The sequence below is a fragment of the Ptychodera flava genome, chromosome 4, assembly GCF_041260155.1.
Source record: "Ptychodera flava strain L36383 chromosome 4, AS_Pfla_20210202, whole genome shotgun sequence".
NCBI lineage: Eukaryota > Metazoa > Hemichordata > Enteropneusta > Ptychoderidae > Ptychodera > Ptychodera flava.
In genome coordinates this window covers 33,174,321-33,202,122 of record NC_091931.1, presented here as the reverse complement: position 1 = coordinate 33,202,122, position 27,802 = coordinate 33,174,321, and the positions used below count along the sequence as shown (strand labels likewise).

Sequence of the window (27,802 nt, the reverse complement as noted above, 5' to 3'; positions counted from 1 at the left end):
CTCCACAACCGGTTGTATTGGTGAAGAAGGCCCCACTGGTATCAGTGCTTCGGTTTTGTCGGTCAATGCGTCATCGTATTAAAAGTTGTGTTCTGCGCATCAAAGGTTCTGTTCAATGCAACAGGAGTCTCTTCTGTGGCCAACGTGAAAGTTCCATCAAGAGCCTGCACACTATGTGCCTCCTCCACCAATTTCTTTTTCACAGTAATTTCAAAAGTCTCGTTCAAATTTTCATCAGCACCGTTGAAGATATTTGTGATGCAAATTTCCAGGGGGACTCCATTCACTTCAGCAGCACTGTCATCATGAGTTGTACTTTGAACTTCATGATCATCTAATTCTAGAGAGCCAATGTCATCTGCATCCTCTGACAGTGAGTGTTGACAGCTGGGACTGGTTGGAGGTAGCGTGAACTTGTTTTCGAATTTGCTATCCTCGAAAGTGAATGTGGAATTTGGATCTGTATTTACTTTTGGCAGAATGGACTTTCTGCCCTGTATTTTGGGCAATCGTGTTGTTTTCTTGGTCACTGTAGCTGTATTTACAGGTGCAGGGTTGTTTGCTGACCAGCACGGTGAAACAATTTGATCTTTGACAGGACTTATCTTCCTGGGTTGAAAAAGCTTACTGCCAGAAATGTTGAAAGATTCAGGGCTGGGTGAGTTTGCCTGAGTTGATGTTTGAGGTGAGGTTAATGAGTAAGCTTCGATTTTCTTTCCGTCTTTGTTAACTTTTGTGGTAATTGAGTTGCTTCCAGATTTCCCCAAGGAAGGCAAATTCTTTGGTCTGCTCAATTTGGAGGGAATGGCTGTAGTTGTTTTCCCACTTGATACTCTGGGTGGTAGAATTCTACTCAGAGTTTTCCCCTTTTCTGTTGCTTTGGATAGGAAGATGCCGAATCTGCTGAGGTATTTGAGTTGGAAGAACTTTCGCCAGTGAAGGCAGGGGGTGTGCTGGCATATGAGACTGTTTGTGAGTTCAGTGGCTGGATTTTATGGACAGGTACGAATATTCCATGCTTTCCCTGACACTGGAAATACTGCACACCATCTATGCAACCGTTGTGCTTGCCTGCTGGTTCATCAAGGGCCACACCATACCACTCTCCCTGAGCAAAAGTGGTTTGTCCTTTAAATTTCAATGTGCCAGTCTTGTATCCTGATACAGAGACTCTGTCACCAATTTGAAGGACATAGAGGGCGCTGTCACTGGCACTGCTGCTGGATGATGGTGCCAAAGAAGTCTGCACAGGTTCTGGTGATGATAGTGTCCGTAGATTGGGGTTCACAAATGTCTTTGGTGCTGGCAGAAGAGATCTCCTAGACTTACGGGAAGGAAGTCGACTTTCTGGTTGAGAAGTGGCCTGAAATCAGAGAGAAAAAGGGAAACAAATATTAATTTTCATTGTATTTTAGCTAATATACTAGTGTGTTTACTTTATAAATGTAGCTTTACAAACTTCCATGTTGTATTTAAACTCGTAAAACTCCATCCAACCCTAGGATGTGTACCAGTGTCTGTGTCAATATGAAAAAATCAAAAGAATTTGAGTATCATATTAAAAAACACTGTCATATTAAAAAGATAGCAATTAACATTAAATTTAGAATAAAGGCGTCACTACTCCAACTCTTCCATCAAATCCATCATACTCTCTTTAAAACAATCAAAACAAAATTATAAAAAAGTTTGGTGGACACAGAATATGAACTGTTTTAGACAAAACCACCCCTTCATGCAAAACTTTATGCCTATATATATAAATTTTTGAGCATTAATCTTCTGACAGTCCTTTTTGGAATACATGCATGTTCCATCATTGATCTTGAAGCGTGAGAGATAATAAAGGCGAAACATTGTTTAATTTTACAAGAAAACGGCTATTAAGAGGTAAAACAATGCATGGTGACAAGTATTGATGAGAAGTTGATACCGGTAGAATCAGTTTGAATAGTATGATCTTCTGTTAAATGCTACATTATTAGAGTTAATCTATCTACTGTACCAAGTATTTTTGGACATGACGCACTGCAACTTTTGTTGATATAATCCTGTGCCCAACATTTAAATTCATTTCAGTTATCATTGACATGTTCTTTGTATTTCATCACTGAACATACATTGTACCGGTGCCGTTATGAAAGATTCTATCTGTGAGAGTCACTGAAGTAAAAATGCCATGCAATCAATAGAAGACTCAAGATATCCATTATGTCAGAGTAACCTGTCCGGACATTTAATTTCCCGGTTGAAATATCTGATTTGCCGTAGAAGCACTGTAAGTAAACAGGGGATACATATGAAGAGGATTGGGGTAATCTTTATAAATTCAACTTTAAATTCAAGCAATGGAATAAGCATGTACGTGAAAAGATGCACAGATCAAAAATATTATATGTAAAACACTATTATATGTATCAAACTGAAGATTTGTTTCATTTTCAAATTGGAAATGCGTAGATATACTTTGTATATTAAACTGAGTAAGTGGAAAGTTAAAGTGTCAGTTACAAATTTGCAGTATATCTATAGACTGAACAAGTGTATTATACTAGACATGTCATATGCAAGTCAAATACCGTAGGCTACAGATGTCACCGATTTACATACTGATATGATGTACATGATATGATACTGCAAAAAAACTTATGATAGAATAATAAGTTCCATGCTCATACAATTATTTTGCAATACAGAAAATAATTTTTTGGTAAAGAAACTGTGACATTTAGTGCATTTAATATCTGAGTGTATTTCACTAGAAACTGCAAGGTGGCTGAATATTGTCCTTACATCAGTTAGTGTATACAAGAGTGTATTTCACTAGAAACTGCAAGGTGGCTGAATATTGTCCTTACATCAGTTACTCCTTACACTTCTAAGACTAGTACCATTTACATTCATATCAATTTAACTCAAGACTGTTTCATGTTTTAAAAACCATGGATATGTTCATCGATTTTCCAAGGCACCCTCTTAAAACAATATTGTTGCAATGTCTGCTTGGAGACAATCTTCTTGGCTCTGAAATGAGACGACCTGATGAGTCACAAGTTACTCATACCTATTTAAGACACGTTTTTACTCGGTGAGAAAATCACACAGAAAAGTGTTAAGACATTTGAGAAGAACACTGATATCACAGGAAACTAAACTGGAAAGTGTGACGTCTCCCAAAATGGTGATGCTAAAAAAATCATCAAAAATTTCACTGACCTTGAAAAATTTTGATGAACGTCAGTTTTGCGAGATTTGAATATGTAGCAAAGCTATAAGTGAGGGCAACACCCAACCAATATAGGTATCAAGACGCGATGTGAGCTGCTATACATACATGAGCATATGCAGGACACAATTTCACATTCAGCCACTGCACATGACTTGCATATAGAAATCAAATCTTGACTAGCATGTCTGCTGTATAGCTCTATCAATTGAAAAGATTAGCCGAAGCATAGGGAGTCTACACGCAGCTTCTCCATGGTATAACTATAAACGCATGTCACCTGCAATATTTGCAATTAAAATCACATGTTCTGCTTATTACCTAGCACAAGTACATATACATCCCATCATCCTTCGCAGTAAATTGTCATGTCAACATTGATGCACTATTAAATGAGGCAATGTCTGCCAAGGAGATTACTATGTTATTTTGCACTACCCTGTACATCGCGCTCACTATGATGGCTGTATAGTAATAACTGTTGTCCAGGTCAGTATTTTCCCTCAAGTTATAGAATTATTTTTTCAAGAAATATCTCAAGGTGCCCTGGATCTGACGCTAAGATATTATGAAAATCTCCCAGGGTTCTCCTTTACAAAGATGAAGTACCCAGGTATGAAAAAAACACGGAATTACATCATTTCTGTAATTTACTTATCATTTTGAACTCACAAGGTACACATCTGAAATCAACTTGACATGCTAATTACTCATGAAATATTATCATTTCATATCCATGTGCAATTGAAGTATTTTTTTAAGATGCTACTCAATAGAATAACTTCGTATTGCCCAAAAATATTTTGTCAAAAATACAGTTTTATATAACTTAAGTCATCAATGATTAAAATGTTGATTGCTGTCAATATTACATCATTGGAAAAACAGAACATCACTAGAGAACAAAATATTCAAATGGCATGCAATTTCAATGGCTCATGTTTTTTTAAAAGTATGCACTGATCATGAAATTTTATCCATGAGAATTATAACAATTTCCAATGAAGAAAATTTGTAAAATCAACTTGAATGTGTTTAATTTGGAACATAAAAGAGAGGTCTGAGAAATAAAGACTTGCCAGTGAACAATTTAAATTCACAATGATAAAGAATGATACAATAGACAGAGTGTCTGACACATAAAGTGAATATCTCTCAATTCATTCTCATTCTCAGCAATCATCAAAAGGCAATAAACCAGGGGAAATGTTGAATGTGAAAGCCAAATAAATCATATTCTTCAATTATTCTCTTGTCAATAAGGATATATGAGAAAGAGGTCAGTCAGCAACTGGAAAATGTTGAATTCGTGTTCTGAATCATAGTCTCAGAGACTCTAGATGTCCTATTTCCACTAATTTATTATAATTTGGATGTGGGAATCATTTTTACAAAATTTGTCAAATGACAAAAGGTTTTGCTTTTGGGGACATTTTAGCTTTGACATCTGTTTTTCTGTTCTATTTCTATACTGACAATAGCTGTATTGCCGTCAGATAATCAAATTCTGATAAATTTTTATTTTTTATTTGAAGACTATGCAAATAAAACAACTAAATGTTACGCATGATTTGTACTAGTCATATTATTCATTTTATTATTATTATTCACTTTATTTCAGACTGGTTAAAAACCGTCCATAAGACCAAAAAAAATTTACAAAACAGACAAAAGCCAACCACACTAAACTACAGGACAATATTAAAAACACTTAAATGTATATATATATTTCTTCTATTCTATTGTGTATATCCCTTTCCTGCCAGACAGTAATAACTGTATCACTTCCCCATCAGCCAAGTCAGTAAAAAGCAGTATTGAGCCAAAACATGACGTATTTTCACCCACTTGGCTTGGTATGTTATAGCATCTTTTGTCCAAAAAAAATAAACTTTACAGTATTATGTTTTCGACAGCCTTCAAATGTACAGAATTATGTTATTCATATGGAATACGTTGTGTTTCATTAATTTTAACCATCTTGACCTGGTGGTGAAATATGGACTTGGCAGGAAAAGGGATATTCTGTTCCTCTGTGTACATATATTCCTTAAAAAACAAACACTAAAATATGTACATATATTACTTCTATTCCTTGTCAGAAAGCAACACTAACCAATGTGACTTTGTTATAAACCAAATCTCTAGGAGATATCTTATATTGTCATTTTGACAACGATCATAGATAACACATTTTCATACACTGCACTGTGGATAGTGCGTACATCATACTGCATGTATATATTTCACAGACTAAGTTATAGGATGCAGCAATTATTATATTAATTCCTTCTTCAAAAGCTTAAAATTCACAGAACTATAACATTTTAGAGACACTGGGATTCAATGCATTGGAATTCTTCACTAAAAAGAAGTTACATTTAAAACTACCCCTGCCTCTTGTGGTCAATGATACATATATTCCATTCCCCTTCTTGCATGTATGTTGTGTCCATTTTTGAACTCTATCAATGTTTAAAAGCTCAAAATGTGAATAAGAAATACCAGTAAATTGTTCATAGGTTCATAATTATTTTTGCTAGTTTTTAAGAAACAAGTGATTTTCAATAAGATTTATCTAAAGAGAAAAGATGGGCTGTGTGTGTGTTAAGGTATTGGATGAAATTATTGTCTAACATCTGTTTCAGGTGTTAGATTAATATAAAACTGACACACACTGATCTGTTGGTTAACAAGGCACTAATCAATCATATCAACACTTACTAATGCACTGAGTGCTGGCCCTGTATACTTTTTTCTTTGAATGCGTATTCCAAAATTGGTTTGTGACCCAAGATGTCGTTTACGACAAAACATATATGTACAGCATTATGATACAGAAAAGTACCAATTACCGGTACACTGGTGTCCTGCAACTGTTTCTACAAGTCTGATCCCCTATGTGCACTGTCTTGCACTAAATCTCTGAACTACTTGAAAATTTTACACCTTTATAGAACAACATGTAGTATGTGATGATAATGCCACACAGACATTTCAGTGATTATAAAAACAATATGCTCTTCAATATGCCATGGGTCAATATGCCATGGGTCAATATGTTAACAGCCATGCATTTAAAGTAGATTAAGGGCTATAAAAACTACTGATCAATATCTTTAAATCAATACCACCACAGTGCTGTAATCGTTACATAAAGACCACATACATTTACCAGGTTTGGTAGTTTCTATCTCTCTTGAGACAGAGAGAAAGTAACTCTAAACTCTGCTGCCACACATGATAACTGACCTGGAAAGATTAACCCAGATTATTACTGGGTCCAGATGGAAAGGAGATCAACTCTTGGGGGAAAATGGAATGTGACGACATCTTTTCCTAATAAACAGTATTCCCACACTGCAAGACCAAAGTCTGACAGTAAACCTCAGGACATTTATACCAGTATATCGAATTTAGTGAGCAACAGATTTGGGAAATGACTATTAACCGAACATTTATCTTTATCGTCTGTGGTTTGGTTCATCATACATAACTCATAATTAACACTTAAGATAAAATTTATGTGCACATAATGTTCATATAATTAAACTGTTAGGTATACATATTACATCAATTTACTGTTATCATGGCAAATACAGGGACTTTAAACACTTGTCCTGCCACTCATAAGAGGATTATCTTGACAAAGGAGATGGATAAAATTATTATACTACTAGCAGCTGATGATCTTGTTTCAAAGCAGTCTGCAATGATAATGGTGGGAATATTGCTTGCACTGATACATACTGTGATTGTACAAACCATGAAGTAAATAATTATCAGTTTTTCACAGATCACTTATTCCCTGGTGGAAAGTTGAGTACAAATGTTTAAAATTTGTTTTGACAGTGAAGCATCTTGAATATACGAGGGTAATTACTAGTGTCAAACTTATCTATCATTGCATTGTGGGCACTTTACAAAATGTCCAAATACAAAAACTCTCTTGAACTGATGAGCCTTCAGTCAAGATTCAGAAGCTGTAAACCCTATGATATGCAAACAACAATATTGAACATAGATAATTGATAAGGAAATTGGGTTCTACGATATTGGTAGTAGTGGAAAGTGTGAAAAATGTTTTGTTCCATTAATACCTGGTGAAATTGATTCTCTGAGTCTCAGAACCGTTCTCTAGGTTATCGACAACACTTCATTTATAAATTCACAGACATAATTCGCAATGTGCATATTCAGCACATTTTGAGCAACATCACTGTAATTTATTTCAGAGCTCACATAGTTCCATGTACAAATTTTAAGTCAATACAAGAAAAAGGGGTTTCAGACAGGATTACTTGCAGAGGAATGAAATAAATTATTGCAAATATTCCAATCCAAACCAATTCCAGTCTTGCAAGTGACAACAATCCATGAAAACATAAGTGCAGCAGTTGTAAAATGCAGGCTGTATGAGGGCATTTACTTCATGAAATTTGACTTCATATGGTTTGTGTATCACGTTTAACCTCACGGGATTTAATCTTGCACAATCTTCACATCAGCAATTATTGCACTTAAAAGAGGAATCTGGTGGACTTGATGATGTTACCATCTGCGAAAATTGATACAATTGTGGTTGACGCAAAGCTCAAAGCTATTTTTTTGCAGCTTACTTTCTTGGAGAATTGCCAAACGGATATTGAAAAAGCACAAGATGATGACACAGACACACATATAATGCCTGTATGACCCAGGCACTGATGTTATATATACAACTCAATCGATAGCAGCCAATATCTGCAGACTTTCTGTTCTCAACGGACAAAATGTTGTACATTGAGATGGCCACTTGTGATATCTGAAACTTTATTTTGGAGTCACTCTGAACATTAACACTACTACAGGAAAGGTTGCATGTACGCTATTGTACTATTTTTTTAAGGTCATGGGAAGAAACTGCACTGACAAAACGCCAGGCCTAATATTTTGAAGAATGTTACACATGGCAGTGTTGATATTGATAAGTGAGCACCAAGTGTGACCGTAGAATGGAATAATGACAATGAGTTTGATCAGGTCCAAAAACTGAGATGCTCTATCAGATACCAATTGATCCTTCATCACATAAATTCATCTGTGGTACAGAGGCACTTATTTGGCGATTCTCAATAATTTGCTTGTGGTTGGGTTAAATGGCTTCAATTATGGCTGAATTATATGATGACAAGATCGTGTAAGGAATGAATGGAATGTTTATTGGGCTTGTTCAACTCCATCAACTTCACTCTGGATCACTGGGCTGTTGAGCTTTGGACAGTGTGGTTCACGGTGATGGCAAGAATTTCTCTGATTTACAAAAAATATTAGTTGGCAATCCACATATCCAAACTGATTAAGAATTGGAGGGATACGATCATGATGTACATTAGACTTGCCTCAAATCTATGGACTAGTTATAATATCTAAATGGAAAATTTCAGAAAAGTCTTCTCACATTGATAGTGGTGTGAACGTGTACTTGAAGAGTGATTGCCTTGCCAAACCACAACATACCGGTATGCCCAAACAGGACAAATAAAGAATCAGATGTGTAAGTTGCAAACCAAATCAAACAGTTCATACTAAGGTGAGGTTTGAACTTTGAGTGACTGATTTAGTTGCAATTTTTATTGGAATAATTAGACAAGAGATAAGTGACAATTGTGGGCTAATCTAGACAAATATCAGTGACTAGTTGATAAACTATTCAGTAAATGATCTGCTCAGCCACCGGATGGATAGCAAGTTACATTCATAATTGGGTTATTAACAGTTTCTCAAATGATATTGCATGTTGAGTGACTGGCCATTTCACATCCTGAATCTCATAAGGTACGTTGCCTGCTTATGGCTGACACAAATTTTGATTGGTCTTCAGTGATGCAAACTGCTTATGTATAGACTGTGTGACTCAAAGATGGCTGGAGTTTCTTACTGACTGACTAACTTCCTGGTTCTTTTCTGACTAACTCAAGCTCACCAACCTGTACATCATACTTTAATATCAATTGCCCAACAATTCTGGTGATGGTATAAAGAGATTTTGTATTACATGTATTGATATCTCCCCTAAAGGTGGACCATCATGTGACCTGAATTTCATCTATTAGTCTCAAATATTTGTGCAGTTTTTTTCTGAAATACAGATAAAGTATAATGTATTACTCTATGATTTCCAGATCAAAATACTTCCAGATAAACAATCAATATTCACAACTTGTGGACAGATAGCTTAATTGGCATAGTATTGCAATATTGGCAAAGTTCCCATGGTCAGCACTCTGTAGAAATAAATTGTGAATGCCAGGAATACTAGGGCAACCACTGATCTGCATTATTCAGTACGGCAGGCCGCTTTCCTCTAATCACGCCGAACTTCATGCACGATGAAATTTATTAATGCGGCATCAACAAAAAACATGAACATTTTTGAAAAAATAGTTCAGAGTGACACGTATTAGATGATTGATGTGAAATTCACCCTTGAAAGTTTAGGCCGATGTGTGCCTGCAGGCTGTGCTTATAGCAATGCCCGCTATTCGGCTAATCTACAGGTTTTGAAGAATGTGGATGATTCTTAGTGGGACAAGGCCAGCTTGCGCCCAACATGTGTGTGTTGTTGGATAACAACAGAAGAAATATAGTGCACATATAAAATAGTGAGGACAGAACCTGGCCAGTGTGTTTTTTAAGGGTAGTTTTATAAGCTTGCAGTATTTGCAACATAGGATTAGTAGGTTCTTGACTTCTATCAAAGAAGCTTTTTTGCTCCACTCACAAATGGGAGGCAATGAAGGTAGCGGACCAATTTAGAAATTACACACTTCAATTGCTCAGAAAAATTTTCTCCTGATGAGGCAAGCAAAAATACGAGTGCTGATGAAGATAATGATATTATGTTCCATGCCAACAATGTTGCAGAGCCCAGAGGCAGAAGATTTAATCATTTGGACATAAAGGACAAATTGATTCTGAGATGAAATTACCAAGGTATTACATCGATGTTGCTATATACATCCAAGCTGCAATTCCTTTTCAATTTTCCAACATATCTGATAGATTGGTGTAGCCAGCATTGATTCCTACAACTACAGAAATTTTCTCTCAGCCCTGTCAACACCTCATTCCACCACAGACTTGTCTGTGATTCCATTAACCAAGCCTTTGGTGACTCTCAGGAATATCACCTTTCTGAATTTCTGGTGATTACAGCTGTAATTGAATAGTGCCTCTCTGCCTTGAGTAGCCAGATTGTACCATCAGTTTGATGAAACTCTGTATGCACGGCCAAATCAACTAGGGTCAGATTGCACATTGAAGCTCAAAAACACCTAATTAATCATTTTTATGAAGTTCTCACATAGACCCGCTGTCAAATCGGGCCAGACATTCTTGGGATTTAGCACCAAGAACACAGCTGTGATGAATCAATTTTGATCTGGGCATTGCCAATCTTCTTGTTTTATCACCCAACTTTCCCACTTATCCTATCAGGCAAATGGCTAATCAGTAATGGCGTATAGTATTATAGTCTACCACCTTGTCTACCATGGTTTGGCCCAAGCCTATTGTTATCCAGGGCTAGTGTGGACCTGTCTATTGGGAATCGGGGGTGAACAGGTTAAATCAGTGTATCCTAGCTATAGTGTGATATTTTAAATCAATCCATCTTATAGTGTAATGTGTTTATTTACCAGTAGTCTATCTTGCAGACTTGTTACAGAATATACAAAAGTTGCAAGGCTGACCTGACCTACAGTCTTTCTTCTCATTTTCATTCATTTGTTTATTTGTTTGTTAAATAGCCAGATCTCACTGTCCAAACAGTCAAAGATCTAACAATGATGGCTGGCTGAGAAAATGAGAATTGGTATTTTGTGGGATTGGTTGCAAATGATACACTGAGTCTTTAACAGTATAAATACTACATTCTATCTCATTGTATATATTCCTAAAATTCTACATAGCAACGATCAAGTCATCATAAAATTCCTACTACTGTAAAACAGCATGGAAATTGCCTCTCTATAAATTAGAAGTGTCACAGTGAGTTTTATTGATAAGGCAATTTGAATGCAGTTATTTATCCTGAAAGTAACACCTCACATTTGTGAGTAAAACATTATACACTTGTATTGTCTTTTGTAGTTCAATGAAAAATTGACCACACTAAATGAAGTTGAAGGAATGGTGATTTCCAAATTTTCTGTCACTGATGTGTAAATTGCTGGTGAAATTGGAAAATGAAAATCCTGGCCAAATAAAATAATGTTTAATACTTCAGAGATCAAACTTTTCATAAAAAAACACTAACTTCCAACCAAATTTTAGTTGTGAAAGTCTATAGCTGTAACCACAACATGTAGTCTAACCCGTCAATTAGCCTACTCAAAATCTCTGATTGATACTTTATAACAGTGCGTACTTACTTCAGAGCAGCTATGTTAATGGCCTAAATAAATTTCCGTTAAAATATCACATGGTTCTTGTTAATAAATACCGGTATTACAGAATTATGAGTCCTGGTCCTTCACTGTTTATTTGATCATATGAGAACAAAAATTACCAATATTGTCGGATTGCTTGCATATTTACCAGAAGAAAGTAACTTCTGTTACTTCCACACACACAATGCCAACTGAATCAAGCAGTTAACTGTATGAAATATCGGGTCAAGTTGCAAGTGCACTATATTATTCCTGTACTTTGCAGATGTGGATCAAGAAGAGTTAGTTTAATCACTAAATACTACAGCCGGGCCATGCATTCATCAATCCTACAATTGTCGGGTTTCTGTAAGTGCATGCCCATGTTTGCTTGCTTGCAACTTCCCGAGAAAGACTGACTGTCCAAGGTACGTATATACAATGACATCACCAGATAAGTACTGCGATGGACTAGGCATAAACTAGATACTGGTAAAATGTGCAGTAGTCAGAATAAAACCTAAACATGTGCTGACTTAGCGGGAAGTGGCTCTAGCCCCTATGATCATACTGTGGATCTGGCTTGTACTGGTGTTATCCAGATGTTAGAATAAAGCTTTTGACCTGTTAAATATGGATCAAAGCTGCATGACCTGCATCATGAACTATGACTAATATTTGTATTCCTTTGCATTCTCTTTGTTCAATAAGCAACAACCAGAAATAATGGCACGACCATACTTGATAAGGATTATGGTATTCTTGACACAGACTGGTCATGACCATTATGGATGAGGCAAACCATGAATGAACAGGCCTATGCATTTATCATTATCACTTTCTTTGAATGATGAGGGCGGCAAGTCTGTCTTGTTTTTTGCCATACACTCAAGTCATTTGTCACAATTCAATCGCCTTTGTTACTGTTGCTGCAGAAATCACAATGGAAAGTTAATGCACTAATTTATAATCTGTTGACTGATATTGCCCAAAACTGGCAAAAAGCTGAGTGGGGGTGAAGGATCTGTATAAGAAAAAATAAGGCAGGATATATCGATATCATCATGAGGCAAAATGTGTAAATGGTATTAACGACAGAAGGAAAGGTAAACCTCAGCTTCTATCAAATTATGGGATAGAATTCCATATACATAAGAACAATGCAAAATATATGGGCTGACAGAAAGGTTTGACTGGTCTGGAAAGGACAGAAACCTCAGCTTCAGATACAGAAGTCATCAGACCACTGCATTGTGGGTAATCAAGGAAGGGCATGACCACTTCCAATGTAGAATTGGTTACATGCCACTTGTCAGAGAAGTGAAACAATATGGCAAACATTCAATTATCATTGAATAATACACATAACTTGAGAAATAATTCTAAGATTGAGTATTCCAGGCAGCTAAACCTGTACTTAATTTTGATGATTTATAAGATCAGCTGTCAACTGTTACCTTGAAAGCTACAGTGTAGGGCAGGCCAGGCGGCCATGGGTATAAAAGGACTGAATTTTTCACTGATTTATGACACCACTTGTCCAGTCACCTTGGAAAGTGTATCAAACATTAGGCCTGGATATAAATCTAGGAACAGTGACCTGGTCATCAGAGATACTGCGCTGTTACAAAAACACGGCCATCTTTGGTCATCAGTTGCAAGACCTCCCATCCTCTCAAGAAAAGGCTTATCATCTGATTGTATGGACCACCATCCTTCAGAGCTTAGGCATCAACAAGTCATAAAACCATCCTGATGCTTTCCATCTGCGATGGGATTTTCCTTAAATCCATACCTGGACTTCCCACAGCGACATTCCCTGAGTGAAAATTGCATTAAAGGCAGAATGTGCCTCAGAGAAGGATATTTGGACTCTCAGTCTTTTTGCATTTCTTGTCTGAAGTACCATTCATGGGGGATTCATTTTAAAGCTCTTGGAGTAAGAAAACTTTTCGCCATCTTAGTTTTTCGAAAATTGAAAAGTATATTTTCCCCATGGAGTTAACACAGGGATGGCAGCTATTTTGAATACTGCTCTGAAACGGATACTTCAAAAAGTATAACTTTGTAAAATGTTGAATGACAAAACCATTTGATTCATGCAGATGGTTTGTTGACAAAAATAAGAAACTCAGATTAAAACAGTACTTTTAATTACTACACCTGTCTAATGGCCATTTGGATATACTGTAGAATTCATAAACTAAATGCTTTTTGTGATTTCAATTTTTGAATCAAGAACATGTAATTCTTAAAAAATATAGTCACATTTAAAGGTTTTACTTTTTATCTGTGTGTGCAATTGTATATTAGTACTGTTTATATATTTACTACTATAAAGTAAAACGGTTTCCCAAATGCACCATTTTGATCACATTTCTTATTTGGTCCATATTTGGACTATAGGTCAAAGAAAGATGCCATTTGTCAACTCTAGGTTCTCTACAAATTCAGGAATACTGAGGTACACAAATGTGAAAAAAGCTCCTAATTTCGCCTAGAAATGTGAAGTTCAAACTCTAATATATGATAGCAAAAGTAAACTGGTGATTCTGATTCTGTGCATTGTCAGCATGAAAAAGAAGCAATATGCTTGACGACTGGAAATTAAGTATCGCTGATTATCATTGTGAAGAAGATTCTTAACCAATGACTTGCTAAAATTTGGGATTAATTAAGTAATTAAAACCTAACAATCCATGGGAAGTGTATGGAGATTCGGATCAAACATATGTGATTTTAATGCCACACAGCGTGCAGTCTTCACTCTGTTTTGACAAACATCCTGTTCTAAATATAACCAATTACATGTAAAAGGAGCTTGCTAGTTTACTTTCCTGTATACTTCTGAAATGCAAATGAACTTGCAAATTTGAAAGTTGAATGTCTGAGTCCTGTTTAGCTAATTACATTATTTGTTCTTTTTTGCACGGTAAAACTTCTATGAATGAAAACTGATAACCCCCTCCCCAAAATGCAACAATACTACCGGTAAGTATAGGTCACGTGAAAACTGCATATTACAATAACCATCCATGTCCAAGAAAACCAATCTAGACTGCTTGTTGGAATTATCTAGTACGTAATTAATGAGATAATGCTTATGTTTCACCAATAATGATTAAAATTTGACCCACATTAGGCTTACAGTGAGAAAGAATAACAATACGGTACTACAAGCCGGGACTACAAGTACCGTATATGACATACATTATCTGCAACATATGCACAGGGCATTGTGTTCTGCAAGGGAATTCTGCATGATCATCATTTGCAGAGGAACTAGTCCTCAATATTCAAATGATGGCAAACTTTGCTTTGCATATCAATAACCAAAAGCATCTGATATAAACTTGAAAAATGGACCCTTGCATGTGAAGTGCTGGTATTTTGCTTGGGTGGGTAGATTACAAAGTACTTCTGTATATTGCCTAACCTGATTAGCTTTAGCTGACTCCCGCCGCTGGACAGTCAAGAGTTCTGCGTCAAAGCCAAAACCCATGCTGTTACTGCCCATTCTGACACGACTTGTTGACAAACTGTCCTGACAGCTGTAGCAGAAGCGTCCACTAGTCTGACAACTCATCGGTCCAAGAGCTCGCAACGACTGAATGCAACGGTTGCTACACGCGATGCAAAGACTGAACAGGGAAGTCAGCGATGACCAATGCCACCTAATGATTGGCTCTGGACGCAGCAGAGCAGGGATGCATGGGTACACACAATCAAATACAAGAGGCCATCGATCAGTCTTTGCAGAAAAGCAAAACGTGAGGATATAGTTTGCAACCTGACACCACGGCGGTATGACAGCAGTCGCAGTGTGGGCGGATACCATGACTGTATCCTTGCCCAATGAAACTGTGAGGTCTAGGTAGGAATTTCATGCCCGCTTACAAGCTGCTAAAGACAACTGCAGGAAGGGGTCATCACCCTAGGCAATGACTTACGACCCACATGGAAACAGTGGAAACAAACAACACAAGTCTCATGATGCAGTAGAGTAGTTCATCACAATGTTATCATTAATATGAAACATCATTACCGCTATTAAAATCAAATGAGGAGAGTGAGTGTTCCGTTATATTCTGTTGATAAAGACCGTTTCCTTTAAACTGATGTATACAAAGTTACAGCAGAGCTCATTACAGACACTTTTTTGTAAGTTCCTGTAGCAATTCCAGGAGGAACTTCACAATAACGCTTAGAATATACATTTTAACTTGGACTGCCTAGTTTTTGTCTTATATACAGTCATTAATTATAGGATTATTCATTACATATTTTGCAGGCAACGGAAGAACTGACAGTCACACTACAACTTCATCACCAACCGAGAAGTCTTCTGCTTTCTATAAAGCTTTTCCATTTTGTTTATTAGATTTTTGAAAGTGCTGTATGATGAAAAGTGATCATGCTTGTGGATGTAATAATAAGTAAGGTTACTACAGGGGAGAGAACAATTACTGGCCCTATTTTACATAAAGATGGCTGTACTATATGGAAAATTGGTTTCTGAGCTGGTCTTTTTTTAATATCAGTAAAGCCTATATTTTCAAACTCCAGTTTCAGCATTATTTCATGTTTAGTGAACACACCTTTTGGGAAATTATCCTATTGACATTTTTGTTCCAGCTTGTGAAGCCAAAATAGCAATCACTCCTCCATCACCTCGGGGCTCTGCTCAATGCAGTAGACTTGTTTACACTAAAGAATTTCTGTTTATTTGTACATATGACCCATCCATAAACAAATTCCTTACACACACATTCAAACATGCCATGTATCTATCCACATCTGTAATGTTAGGAATCTGCTAGAGCTGGCATGTCAGTAATCACAGCTCAACAAATCAGATGCCCTTTTGATCTTAATTCAATTTCAATTAGAAACATATTAACAGGACTTAACCTTGTTATTCACATAATAGATATATTAAAGCCAATTGCTCTTATAATACCGGTACATGTACGGTCGGCACCAATAAATGGAAATTAGGGCAAAAAAGCAAAAACATTATTGTTGCACGGGCCAATAACAATTAACCCTTTTCATTGCAGTTCTTTTAATATCCTGATAATTGCATCTGTCGTGTGAATCCACATGTTAATTTTTTCTTTTGACTTGTGTCTAATCTAGAGTAAGTTTTAATTTGCCTTTCCTTCCACATTGGTAAACTGCAAACTGACTGTGTCCATTGAAATGCTACAGTTATTAAATTTGGGCACGCCCGGTACATGGAACCATGTAATACTTGAAGTTGAATAGGGCATACAATGCGAGACAAACCAACAGTAAAATTCATGGATACGCATTAGGATGGCAACATTGCTTTAGTTGCAATAGCAGGTTTAACCCGTTGACCACCATGGTTTGGCCTAAACTCATGGTGATTGTGGACCTGTTTACTGGGAAATGGGAGTGAACCGCTTTATTACCTGTACAGGCATTCAATGCTTCTTACCTGTCAGGCATACACACATGCATAGCACGTTAACACTTTGATCATTTGCTCAGAACATAAATTTGCAATACTTTTTAGTTACAACTCCATGAATACTCATTGTCTGGACTCGAATTCTTGGACAGACAAGTATTAAAAGCCAGACGCATAATAAACTTGAAAGTACTAGAACGTCTAAAATGGAGGGGATGGACAACTACAAATATGCGATGATTGTTAATTTTTCATAATCATATATACAGGAAAACAACTACATGTACATAATAGTTCTTCAATTATATGATTTGGTTGAGATCAATAATTCTACATGATAGGGATCTGAATACATGAAGTGGGGCATGTTACCATATGACTGACAAAACAATGCAGCTAGAATGGTCTCCAGTAGAGTTTACTGCTCTCTTTGTCGCTGGCAGTAGGCAGTGCAGCACACTCTTCACAGGACACACCTACCTATTGACAACAGAGATCATTTCTCACCTGTACATGTAACTGTGAACCACAAGAATGAAAACTTCTGGAGTCTACTTCAAGTTAAAGTAAGAGTATGAGAGATGATACGTCAGAGATTCTGACATAAACCGATGGAAATGTCAAAATAAATAGGCTTTTCTCATCCACATCACTCAGTGCAGCTCTTTTTTCATTGTGAGCAACACACAAAAAGTCAATGGTGATAGAAAGCAGTAGGGGGATTACCAGGGTTCCAAAACAGGGGCATACAACGGTCCCTTTATTAGGTATGTCCTCTTCCCATTGCGTGCATACACTATGCACTGAATACAAAATTGGATAAACGACACAAGAAAGGACTTAAAGAGAGGGCCGGTGTACTTTTTGCAATTTGGTGAATACAGGTACGGATAAGGTCAGGGCATGGACTGGGCAAACCTCCAATTTTTACACCTCAGGATTGTGTCCAGACACAGCTTCAGTGGTTTACATGTAACTCCATCTGGTGCATGGTGTGTTGTACTTTGTAGAAAAGAGTAGTTGGAAGGTCAAGTGCAAGACCATTGGGCATTCAAACTGGCATGACTTGATATCAGATTGGAAGTATTTGACATGAATTTCAATGAAAAGAACCTTTTTTCGTGAATCAAGCAAACATTCTACTGTCGTGGAGTTGGGACCCCTACAGACGACACAACGAAATTGTAACTACAGTCAGTTTCTATTCTATTGGAAAGAAAATACACGGTTCTTGACACTCCAAACTACATTACAGCTGGCAGCAACAGTTACAGACATGCCATGCATGAAATGACCCCTGTGCCTACTAATGGTAGCATAACAGTACATGGTTTCATGCTCAAGATTTCAAACAGGTGTCATTCTTATGGGTGAGCTAGGGTCATGTTTCTTAATCAAATGAAACCCAGAGTCAGGACGAGGGCATATCAATAAATGAAGTCTCTCCATGTCTGCAATCACCTGGGCACTCCTGCAATGTAAATACAGTTACCGGTTGAAAAAAATGTCATGCACTTTTCTGCCACTATTTTCAAGATCTACACTTTGGAAATAGTTGAGGTTGGTCAAGAAGAATCCGATGCAAAATCCCACAAAATACAGCAAAAACATTATTTTACCGGCATCTAAGAAATGTCAAATGCAATACAGTACATTTCAGAGCTACGAGGCTCTGTCTGTTCTGCAGTTCACAGCTGTTTAATGCAAATTGTACATTCTGTCAACAGAGTGCCTTTCTGATAATGGACAAGGGATGAAAGATCTTTGGTATATCTTTCATATCTCACGCACATACACGCACTAATTTGTTTGCCATGTAAATGTCTATACATTTGTATGTTTGACAGAGGGCAGCAATTGGCTCTACATGTGTTGGTATCACAACATTATATTACAACTACACAGGATCAAAGGAGCCATATTCACATACCACTGAAACTTTTCATGGTCCACGGCAAAAATGAATGGTTCAGACCAGGTTTCAATTCATCTGTTACAAAAGAACAGTTACTGCATTTACAGACTGGAATGCAGAAAATACAAACATACTAGTATCTATCAACATTGTTTGGGGAATAATAGAACAAGAGTCACTAAGTAACACAAGCCATTCCAATTAACGACAACATAACATAAAGCATCTTGCACTTACTGGCCATTTTATGCAAAATATTTGGATTGATGAAAGTTGTGCAAAAAGTACACTAGCGGCATTACAGCAGTGCTGCGTTTCTCGGCAACTGTTAAACATTGCTATGTTTGACCATACCGGTAGGTTCATTGATACTTACAAGCAACTTAACAGGTAATGTAAAGAGATTACGAGCAGTATCAAGACAACGATAGAGGATTATCCCCTTTTGATGTCGGCCACACCAAGGCAGACCATGTTAGATTGACAATTTTGTCAGTGGGGAAAACAGAACATGTAAGATTTACAACAGCTATGATTGCAATGTGAAGCTTCAAGCGTAAGGTTTCCTACATGGCATTCCCAAGAATTCATTCCCGCAAGGAAGAATCTCACTCTTTCCCCTTTACATTTCAAATCTCAAGACTCTCAGCAGCTGCGTATTGCTGTACATGGTGCAAAGTATGTCAGAATGTCCAATTCTCATCCAGTAGGCAAATGTTTGTGCATGCTGGCTCTGAAAGCCTTGTCGGGAAAAGAGCCAGAACTGGGTGGTCAAAATGCTCACAGTAAATCTTGGGATATCTGACATATTATGTATTACTTTTGTAGTTTTATGCATTATTATCGTGCCATCAAGGCAATTGCGACTTGAGTAATTTAAGTCCGTTTACTATAGTGGCAATAGCTTATGATTTGAGCAGATCAATATTGCCTCAAACTTCGTTCTAAGAAGGTTCCAGATATGCTGGTAAGCCCTACTCAATGTTCACAACGGTTACATTCATAAAGAGCGCCCTCACTGGTACATGTGTGCTGTCCTGACAATCTGTCAATATACTGACAGCTGTTGCTATGGTTTCCCTGTGTAACAAAAATAGAAGTTAATCTATTACAACATGATATATAAATACCTGGTCTAGTAATCCCCCAAAAATGAGCTCTGTCCTTTTCTGAAGCATTGTAAAGACATACATTGCTGTCAATCCACATAAAACAATCCTTCTATTAATGGCTCAGTCATGCAGACAAGACAACTTATCACATTTTGTTAAAATGTCAAAGAAAAATGACGTAGGTTATAACACTGATAATTCAAGAATTTCACTGGATTGTCAATAATTTCTGGCACAACGCAGACACTGAAAAATTATAAAATGTAAGGAAGACAATTCAGGCAAAATACATCTTTTAGATTCATTTTTTTATCTCAAAGATTTATTTATTTACTTGTTTATTTATTTTATTTATCTATTTAATTATTGTGTTCCAGTCGAGTAGATAGAAAGGGCCTTTCTGTTTACTATTTCAATTTTCTTTAAACATGGTCGTACACACCCTCTAGTCGGGCAATTACTGCGTGAAAACAATTTCTTGGCCCGCCAATCCAATAGTGACAATATTTCATTGTTAAATGCTACGTACCATGAACTCGGTAACCACAATCACATTTATTTATATGTTAATGACGATTAATCAAGAACATCACTAAGCATTGAGGGGGTCGTCATATTCACTTCAGTCAATCCTCCCTCTTTGCAGGAAAAAGTCTGTATATCTTTGATTTATGATGGTCATTGGTTGGGTGAAAACAGAATGATGCAGGCAACATTAGATTCCATTTATTAGTAAATGACTTCAAAAACACCTTTCTTACTACAGTAATGTAATATATATTGCATAATTACCTGTCTTAACATGGTCACAGGTTGAAACTACGCATGCTATGATTTCTATGTTGGATGTGAAAATTATAATTAAATTTAATTATTGGCTTAATCATTAATTCATTTGTTTGTTTCTTTGTTGGAAATGGGTTTGACATTGTAAATCTACACATGTTCTGCTAGACCCTCCTCTTCTCCAACAGTAGTAAACAAGCGCCCTCTATCACTACTCTATGTAACTCAGCGTTTTTCTCTGCAAATCTTGTGAGACTCAGCCTGGTGTTTTTTAGCATTTCAAAATACAAACTGTTCCATGGATAGATGCAAAATTTTCTTTTTTTTCAGTTGCTTCCCTTCTTTTAGTGATTTAAAAAAAAAATTCTTAATTGTTATCGATAAACATTTCAAGTCGTGAACTGAAAAAGTGCAGTTCCTCCAGTGATGGAGGGGCCGTTGTTACACACATATGATACAGCACACTCATGACACTGTGTCAGTGATTCTGGAGTATTGATGCATCATTAGCATGAAAAAAATATTTAAAATGTTTTGTCTGGTAAAAATAATTGCCATGCAAGACAAGTTAAAAAAATTACAGGTGGGAGGGGAAACCACGATTCACTTCCCATGCCAATTGGCACCTATTGAATGGTTGCCATGACAAACAGTACACAGAAGCACCTCCTTTTTTAAAATATACATTGGACTCACCCCCTAAATTATTGACACTGTCAGGTATTGAACAGAGATTTATAACATGGCTGTATATTGACAGACACCACCAAACTGAAGAGCAGTTTCTTGGGTCCTAGCAACTCCTCTCATTACAAAGTCACCCAATGACCTTTCTGTCGGAGGTCATGCCATATATTGGAATGCACGTTATGTCACACGACTTAATTACAAGAACAAATGTACAAAGGTATTATCAATCGCAAAGGAACAATTCAATTTTTAGAGTTGAGGACCATCAACACCGAAGTATGTTATAGTCAAAGACACTTGAACTGCAGCCATTAGAAAGAATGAAATCATGGACCCCAACGCCAGGACAACAAAGTCATTCATTAATTCAAGAGATTACACCATATGTGTTACATATGTTGCAATAAATCAAAACAGCGTTCTGTTGTACAGCAACATTTCACCTTGGATTACAATAGCTTACAAGTTTCAAAAGCTTAGCCATAACTTTTAAAACCCCTTACCTGAATGGAAGCACTTCTGTCTGTGTTGACTAGAAAAGAACTCCTGTGCGTAACTGGTACTAAAGGTTAAATGTCTATACACAGATTAAACCACAGCCTTGTACAAATATAACTGTGCACGCAAGCGCTACGTAGTCAAAAGATAGCCGTGCCCTCTACCTGTAACCTTTTTTGGTCAACCATCAGCAAGGCATGATAGCAGTGCCTTAACAATGACATGTGGGTTCTGTTGCCAGGCTTAATGGTACACAAGGGGAAACATGACAGTTCAGATTCACCAGGGAAGTGATTTGTTGAAAATTTGACATTGAACTCCATGTACAAAGACTTAAAGAAACACGAAACAAGTATCCCACAAAGTTCAGTGACTTGCCTACCTCAATATGCAAATCATGCCATCATAGCTGAATTGCACCATTTATACTTTCACGATGTCAATGTTACTACCGTTCTTTAAATTTAAATTACTGACAGTGAAATGTACAACTAATTGTAAAATCATACAAAACACATTGATTTGCATAAATCAATTTCCAAGCTTTAACATATATGACTCCAGTGACCTGAAAGCTGATGGTGAAATATTCCTACATTTACTATAAAGCTAACATACCTCTCGAATACAGACATAAAAATTAGTTTCTACATTTGCCTTGCTAACCATTTATGGATAAGGAACATTCTTCTACCCAAAGAATCTCACTTAGACCAAGTCATTCTGATGGTACAGCAAAACTAACAATACCTTTTAAAATGCCAGTGTAGTTGCAGCAGACACAGTCATCGCAACAGCTGGAGTAGTGTCATGTGCAAATGACACACTGAGTCTCGTGTTCTGGTATGTCGGCTATCACCGTGAAGGCAGGCTTGAACTTACAGACCAGTAAGGTGTTGATAAGACTCAGTTCCAAAGTACAAGTTTGGAGAGGATTTCTTGTATGACTAACAACTGGTTGGCTAGTTTAACATGTAACATTACAGGTACACTCTAGACTCAAGGAAGCATACCGGTACATGTGTACCCCGTACCTGTAATCCGTAGATACCGGATATACCTGTGACCGAGTTCCTGGTTGTTAATATCATACCATGACTATATTTCATGAAGATATCAGTTCTGAAACTGATGATAAATGTTGTCAATCAATTAAGTTATCGATAATTGTCATCTATTCTTCATTGCATGTTACGGCAGATTGCACCTCATGGACAGAATTTTGGACAATTGCAATCTGACGACTCCTTAAAGGTGATACACTGTTGCTATGGATTTGTTTTGACAACAGTACAGAAAATTAAGTTTTCACATTTTTGGGATTTTTGTGCAAACTTTTAAATTTTCGGACAGCATTGACACAGAAGGTGGCAACCATTTATTTAAAATGTCAATAAAATTTGATGATTGGCTTTTCTCATCCAAGAGTTTACATGGTGACAGTTGAATTTTTATTTTTGATTATGAGAGATAATACTTTGATTAAAGTAAAAAAAATCCATGAGCAAAATATGAGAAAAGACTTCAAACTAATCTAGAGATAATATTGAAGTGAATAATTCCATGATAAAAGATTTAAAACTTTCGTTTTTGTGGAAAGTATTACCTTAGACACCATACGAAAAAGAATTGTAATTATTGTAAACTGATTGTATTGAAGGAGCCAGCTGTCATAAGTATGCCACACTCACACTGTTATCAACTTCACATACGGTAATCACAAAAAAAATTATTTATGAGTAAAAACTTAATTACATTTACCAATACATCCACTAAACCATGCAGTAATTCCTCAACAAGCTGACCTATATTTACTTAATGATCTACTGAAGTTAAATTGATGTCACAGATTATAACAAAGAAATACCTTTTCAAGTACCGGTACATTTTGTCTTTGGCATATGGTATTTTTTTGGCAAAAATTATTAGAGATTGTAAACAATATGGCCTAGAGAAAAACTGATGTGGCAATAGAATAGTTTGGTAATGATACACAAAATCTGTGGGAGGTTGAGGGCACCATACACCTATCATTATGTCTTGACATTAACATAATGAGCTGGGTTGAAGTGCTTGAACTTTTTGGCCAACAAACCATCATTCACATGGCTGTGATAGAATGTCTACTTCCAAACCAATTTCTCGCTCACTGACTTCACCATCACAAACAGTTTCCAGTTTAATGAACATGAATAAAACAGTCAACAATCGGGGACATGTGAGCCATGCACTACGTGCTTTTCTATGAACCTATACAATGGGATCATTAGCAACGCACAACTAATTTTGAACCCCGATACCAAAAACTTTCCATATTAATTCTTGAAATAATTTTTTACTGATTCAAGAGATGAATGATCCATATTACTGGCACACCTAATCCTAATGAACTCAATGTCACTTTCTTGAATAAATTGCTCTACCTATCAGTGGCATAGATTTCATAGCCATTTTACGTCATTCACTACACAGTACCACTGTTCATACCCTAAGTGTACACAACGGTAGGACTCCACAAAGAACTGGAGTCAACTGCAAACAAAGCCACCATTGGGTGACGATTACCTTACAAGTGATTTCACCCAGGGATTTCACCAACACAAGATAAGTTCTCCAATAGTATAGTGTTTACACAAACTAAAAGCTATTTTTTTCCCCAATTCCATGGTACCCTATACTCAATTTCATTTGTTACATAAATATTGTTATACTACTTCAACAAAGTCTCAAACTTAAAAAAACTTTGGTTTCCTTTCAAGCAATTATTGTGCTACGCTTAGTCAAGATTACAAACAATTTCATGAAACACAGTAATTACGTATTACTAAACAATACTGTAATACCGGTACTAACACTAGCTTTGAAACTGTTACTACCGGTAAGTGAGACAGACTGCATGTAGCAAGTATTTGTGAAAACACAGAACAGAAATAACAGACAATAAACACGAGACAGTTACTTTACCCTGAGAGAACTCTGCCCCGATATACAGAGACAGGTAATAAACCAAGCTGTATTGTGTCTGTGTATAGCGTTACAGACAACAAAGTCACAGTAAACATTCAGCAGAGAACTGCACGAATTGATTGATTCTAAAACTGAGGTTTGAACAACTTTTTACTTTATGACATTTTTTTGTGTACGTGTTTATTGTCAATTGAAAGGGACGACTACTACAGACAACGGTCTCCTTCATGTCTTGATGTGCCTGTACGGTAATTATGCAATGACTGAAAAGATTGTGTCCTGCAGTATACATTCCCAAGTAATGACATAAGATTTTCTTTGAATCTTGGCGTCACAAAACAAAGTATCTTACTGGACATGGAGCTGGTAATTGCAGAAGTCAACCGAATTTTTGACTTACACTGATTGAGCTAAAAGAAGGTATTTTGCCGTTGAATATTTGACTTTGTGTAAAATGGAAATGAAATTTCAAGTGTACAACAAATATGGCTATGATCATATCAATAAATTCAGTACACCCTAAATTTTAACAAGAAAGTCATTGAATGTGAAATGGGTGAGAATGATGAATCTGTACAGCTACTAGAAAGCTAATCTCTGGTTCACTGATTTGGTGCCTGATCCCAAGCATTTCACATCAGTCAGGAAAAGGTCTGAAATTCAAGCGTTACCTAAATCTCACCTGTTGAATATTTTCACATGCTTGATACTTCGTACAATGTATTTCCTATAGCTTGGACACTTAGTAATGATGAAATAAAGTGATGATTACCTTAAACGCCTTGGATACACAGTCCAAACAGATAAACGCCTGTGTTCTGTTGTCGTGACCTTGTGCTTAAATAAGCTATCTCAGCAAACCACTGCCAAGGAATCACACACACCACGTACACACTGCTTGGTTTTGCTTATTTCAATTAAACCATCCCTACGGGAGAATACGTCACAGGCCCATAGAGACTAGCCTTTCAAAGCAGAGTGTGACCCTCTTATATCCAAGTCACTGCTTGACAAGCCCTCCAAACAATGGTAGCCGGCCAACAATAGCATTGTCTGTCTCCAAAGCAGTTGTTCATGATACACCGTGCTGTGAACTGGAAACTATTTATCAACGGGAGGCCTCACTACATGCATACACTGTGATGGCCACTGTATCACAAGGGGTGGTTGTTGAGTGGCAGTCTACTGTAAAGTCTCTACTTCTTCATTGCTATACTTAAATATCATAAAATTGATTTTCATGGGGGAGGGATGGAGAAATGGAGTTGACAGGATGAATTTGCATTTACTGAACAGGTGGTTTCCGTATTTCCAGAAATAAAACCACTCCAATATGGAACATGTAATGCCTGTAATGTAATCCTTTATGGAAATGCATGTACTCACTTTACTGTACGCGTGGAAACTTACATTGTATTATATACCAAAGAAACCACATGAAAAACTTCCTTTACACAGACATGATTTACTGGCACTTTCCTTTAATTCCCTTGTTTAACAGCAATCTTTCAACATGCAGTAAACAGAGAATATAATATAATTTTCATTAGGACTTTTCTTATTATACCAGCCTTTGGCATTGTTTTGTCAAAATTACTTCTTTTCAATAAAACCTTATTATCCTGAAATACTATTACCATAATCATTCCTATCATTAAATATAATGGGTGTTGGTGTTTTTTTCTTCACAATTTATATACATGTACTTTCCTGTGATGTTTTGTTTTTTGAAAGGTCACAATTTTCCTCTCCTATACATATTAATTTTTTTTCACAATTTGAGTTCCTTGTGTTAGAACTGAAACACCTGACATGCAACAAAGATTTACAAGGTCACCTGAATGTCATTATCCAAAGAGTTCTTTTACGGTACAATTGTTGTAAGGTATCTAATTAGTACATTCATGGGAATTTTGCTTGATATGAAATGGAGAGCAATCAAACGGGCTTTTCACTAATTACTTGTAATTGCATAACAGGTATAATCACAACATAATGACAGATTCCAGAAACATGTTTGCCAACATGTAGAGAGTTGATTTGTAAAAAGCTATTATACAATCAGAACAAAGCTATAGTAATATGGAAATCAGAACACTCAAATACGACAAATAATTATAATCTGATACGATCTGACTAGCAAAGTGATAACATTCACGTATACAAGTACCATACACTATTTTTTAAACTCCTCAGTTTTTGTGCATGGTTACTTCAAGCACAGCCTTATTAAACATTGAAAGTAATCAACTAGAATGTTTATGGCTTTTTAAATCTTACCGCAATAATGATGATGTGCAAAAATTTATTCTATATGGTATGTATGGTATGTCATGATTTTCCCATCTGCATTTTTTCTCTAATATCATATTTCAAAAAACATACTAATGTTTTGTTGGTAATGCTGACAAAGATCAAGTGAAACAGGACCATTGCAGTTGACTTTCAATTTTTCTCCAACAGAAATACAGCTGCAGCAAATCACATATTATTGCAGTTATTTAATGCAAAATCACACACATATTATATAATGCACAGACAGATGTTATTGCAATGGTCCAAATGCAACCATTAAACTGATGATGGTAATATCTTATCCAGATATAGAATAACACAGATACAGACAGTTCACATCACTGGCAGACCCTTCGTTAACCTTAGATTATGGATCATTGTTCAGAGGCCAGGGTGGTGGACTCACGATCGATCGGAAGATGGTAAAAATGAGATCCTGGCATGACTCCAGGTGCCTGCTGCCCT

General features: G+C 36.5%; 1 protein-coding gene across 1 annotated transcript; it reads right to left on the bottom strand.

Moving 5' to 3' along the window:
* Positions 1-853: 853 nt before the first annotated feature.
* Positions 854-15,397, bottom strand: LOC139130375 (CAP-Gly domain-containing linker protein 4-like). Its single transcript, XM_070696176.1, has 2 exons — positions 15,074-15,397; positions 854-1,363 (listed from the first exon to the last, which is right to left on the bottom strand). Exons 1-2 carry the CDS (start codon positions 15,221-15,223, stop codon positions 854-856), a joined length of 660 nt encoding a protein of 219 aa, XP_070552277.1. The 5' UTR covers positions 15,224-15,397.
* Between the last annotated feature and the right edge of the window lie 12,405 nt (positions 15,398-27,802).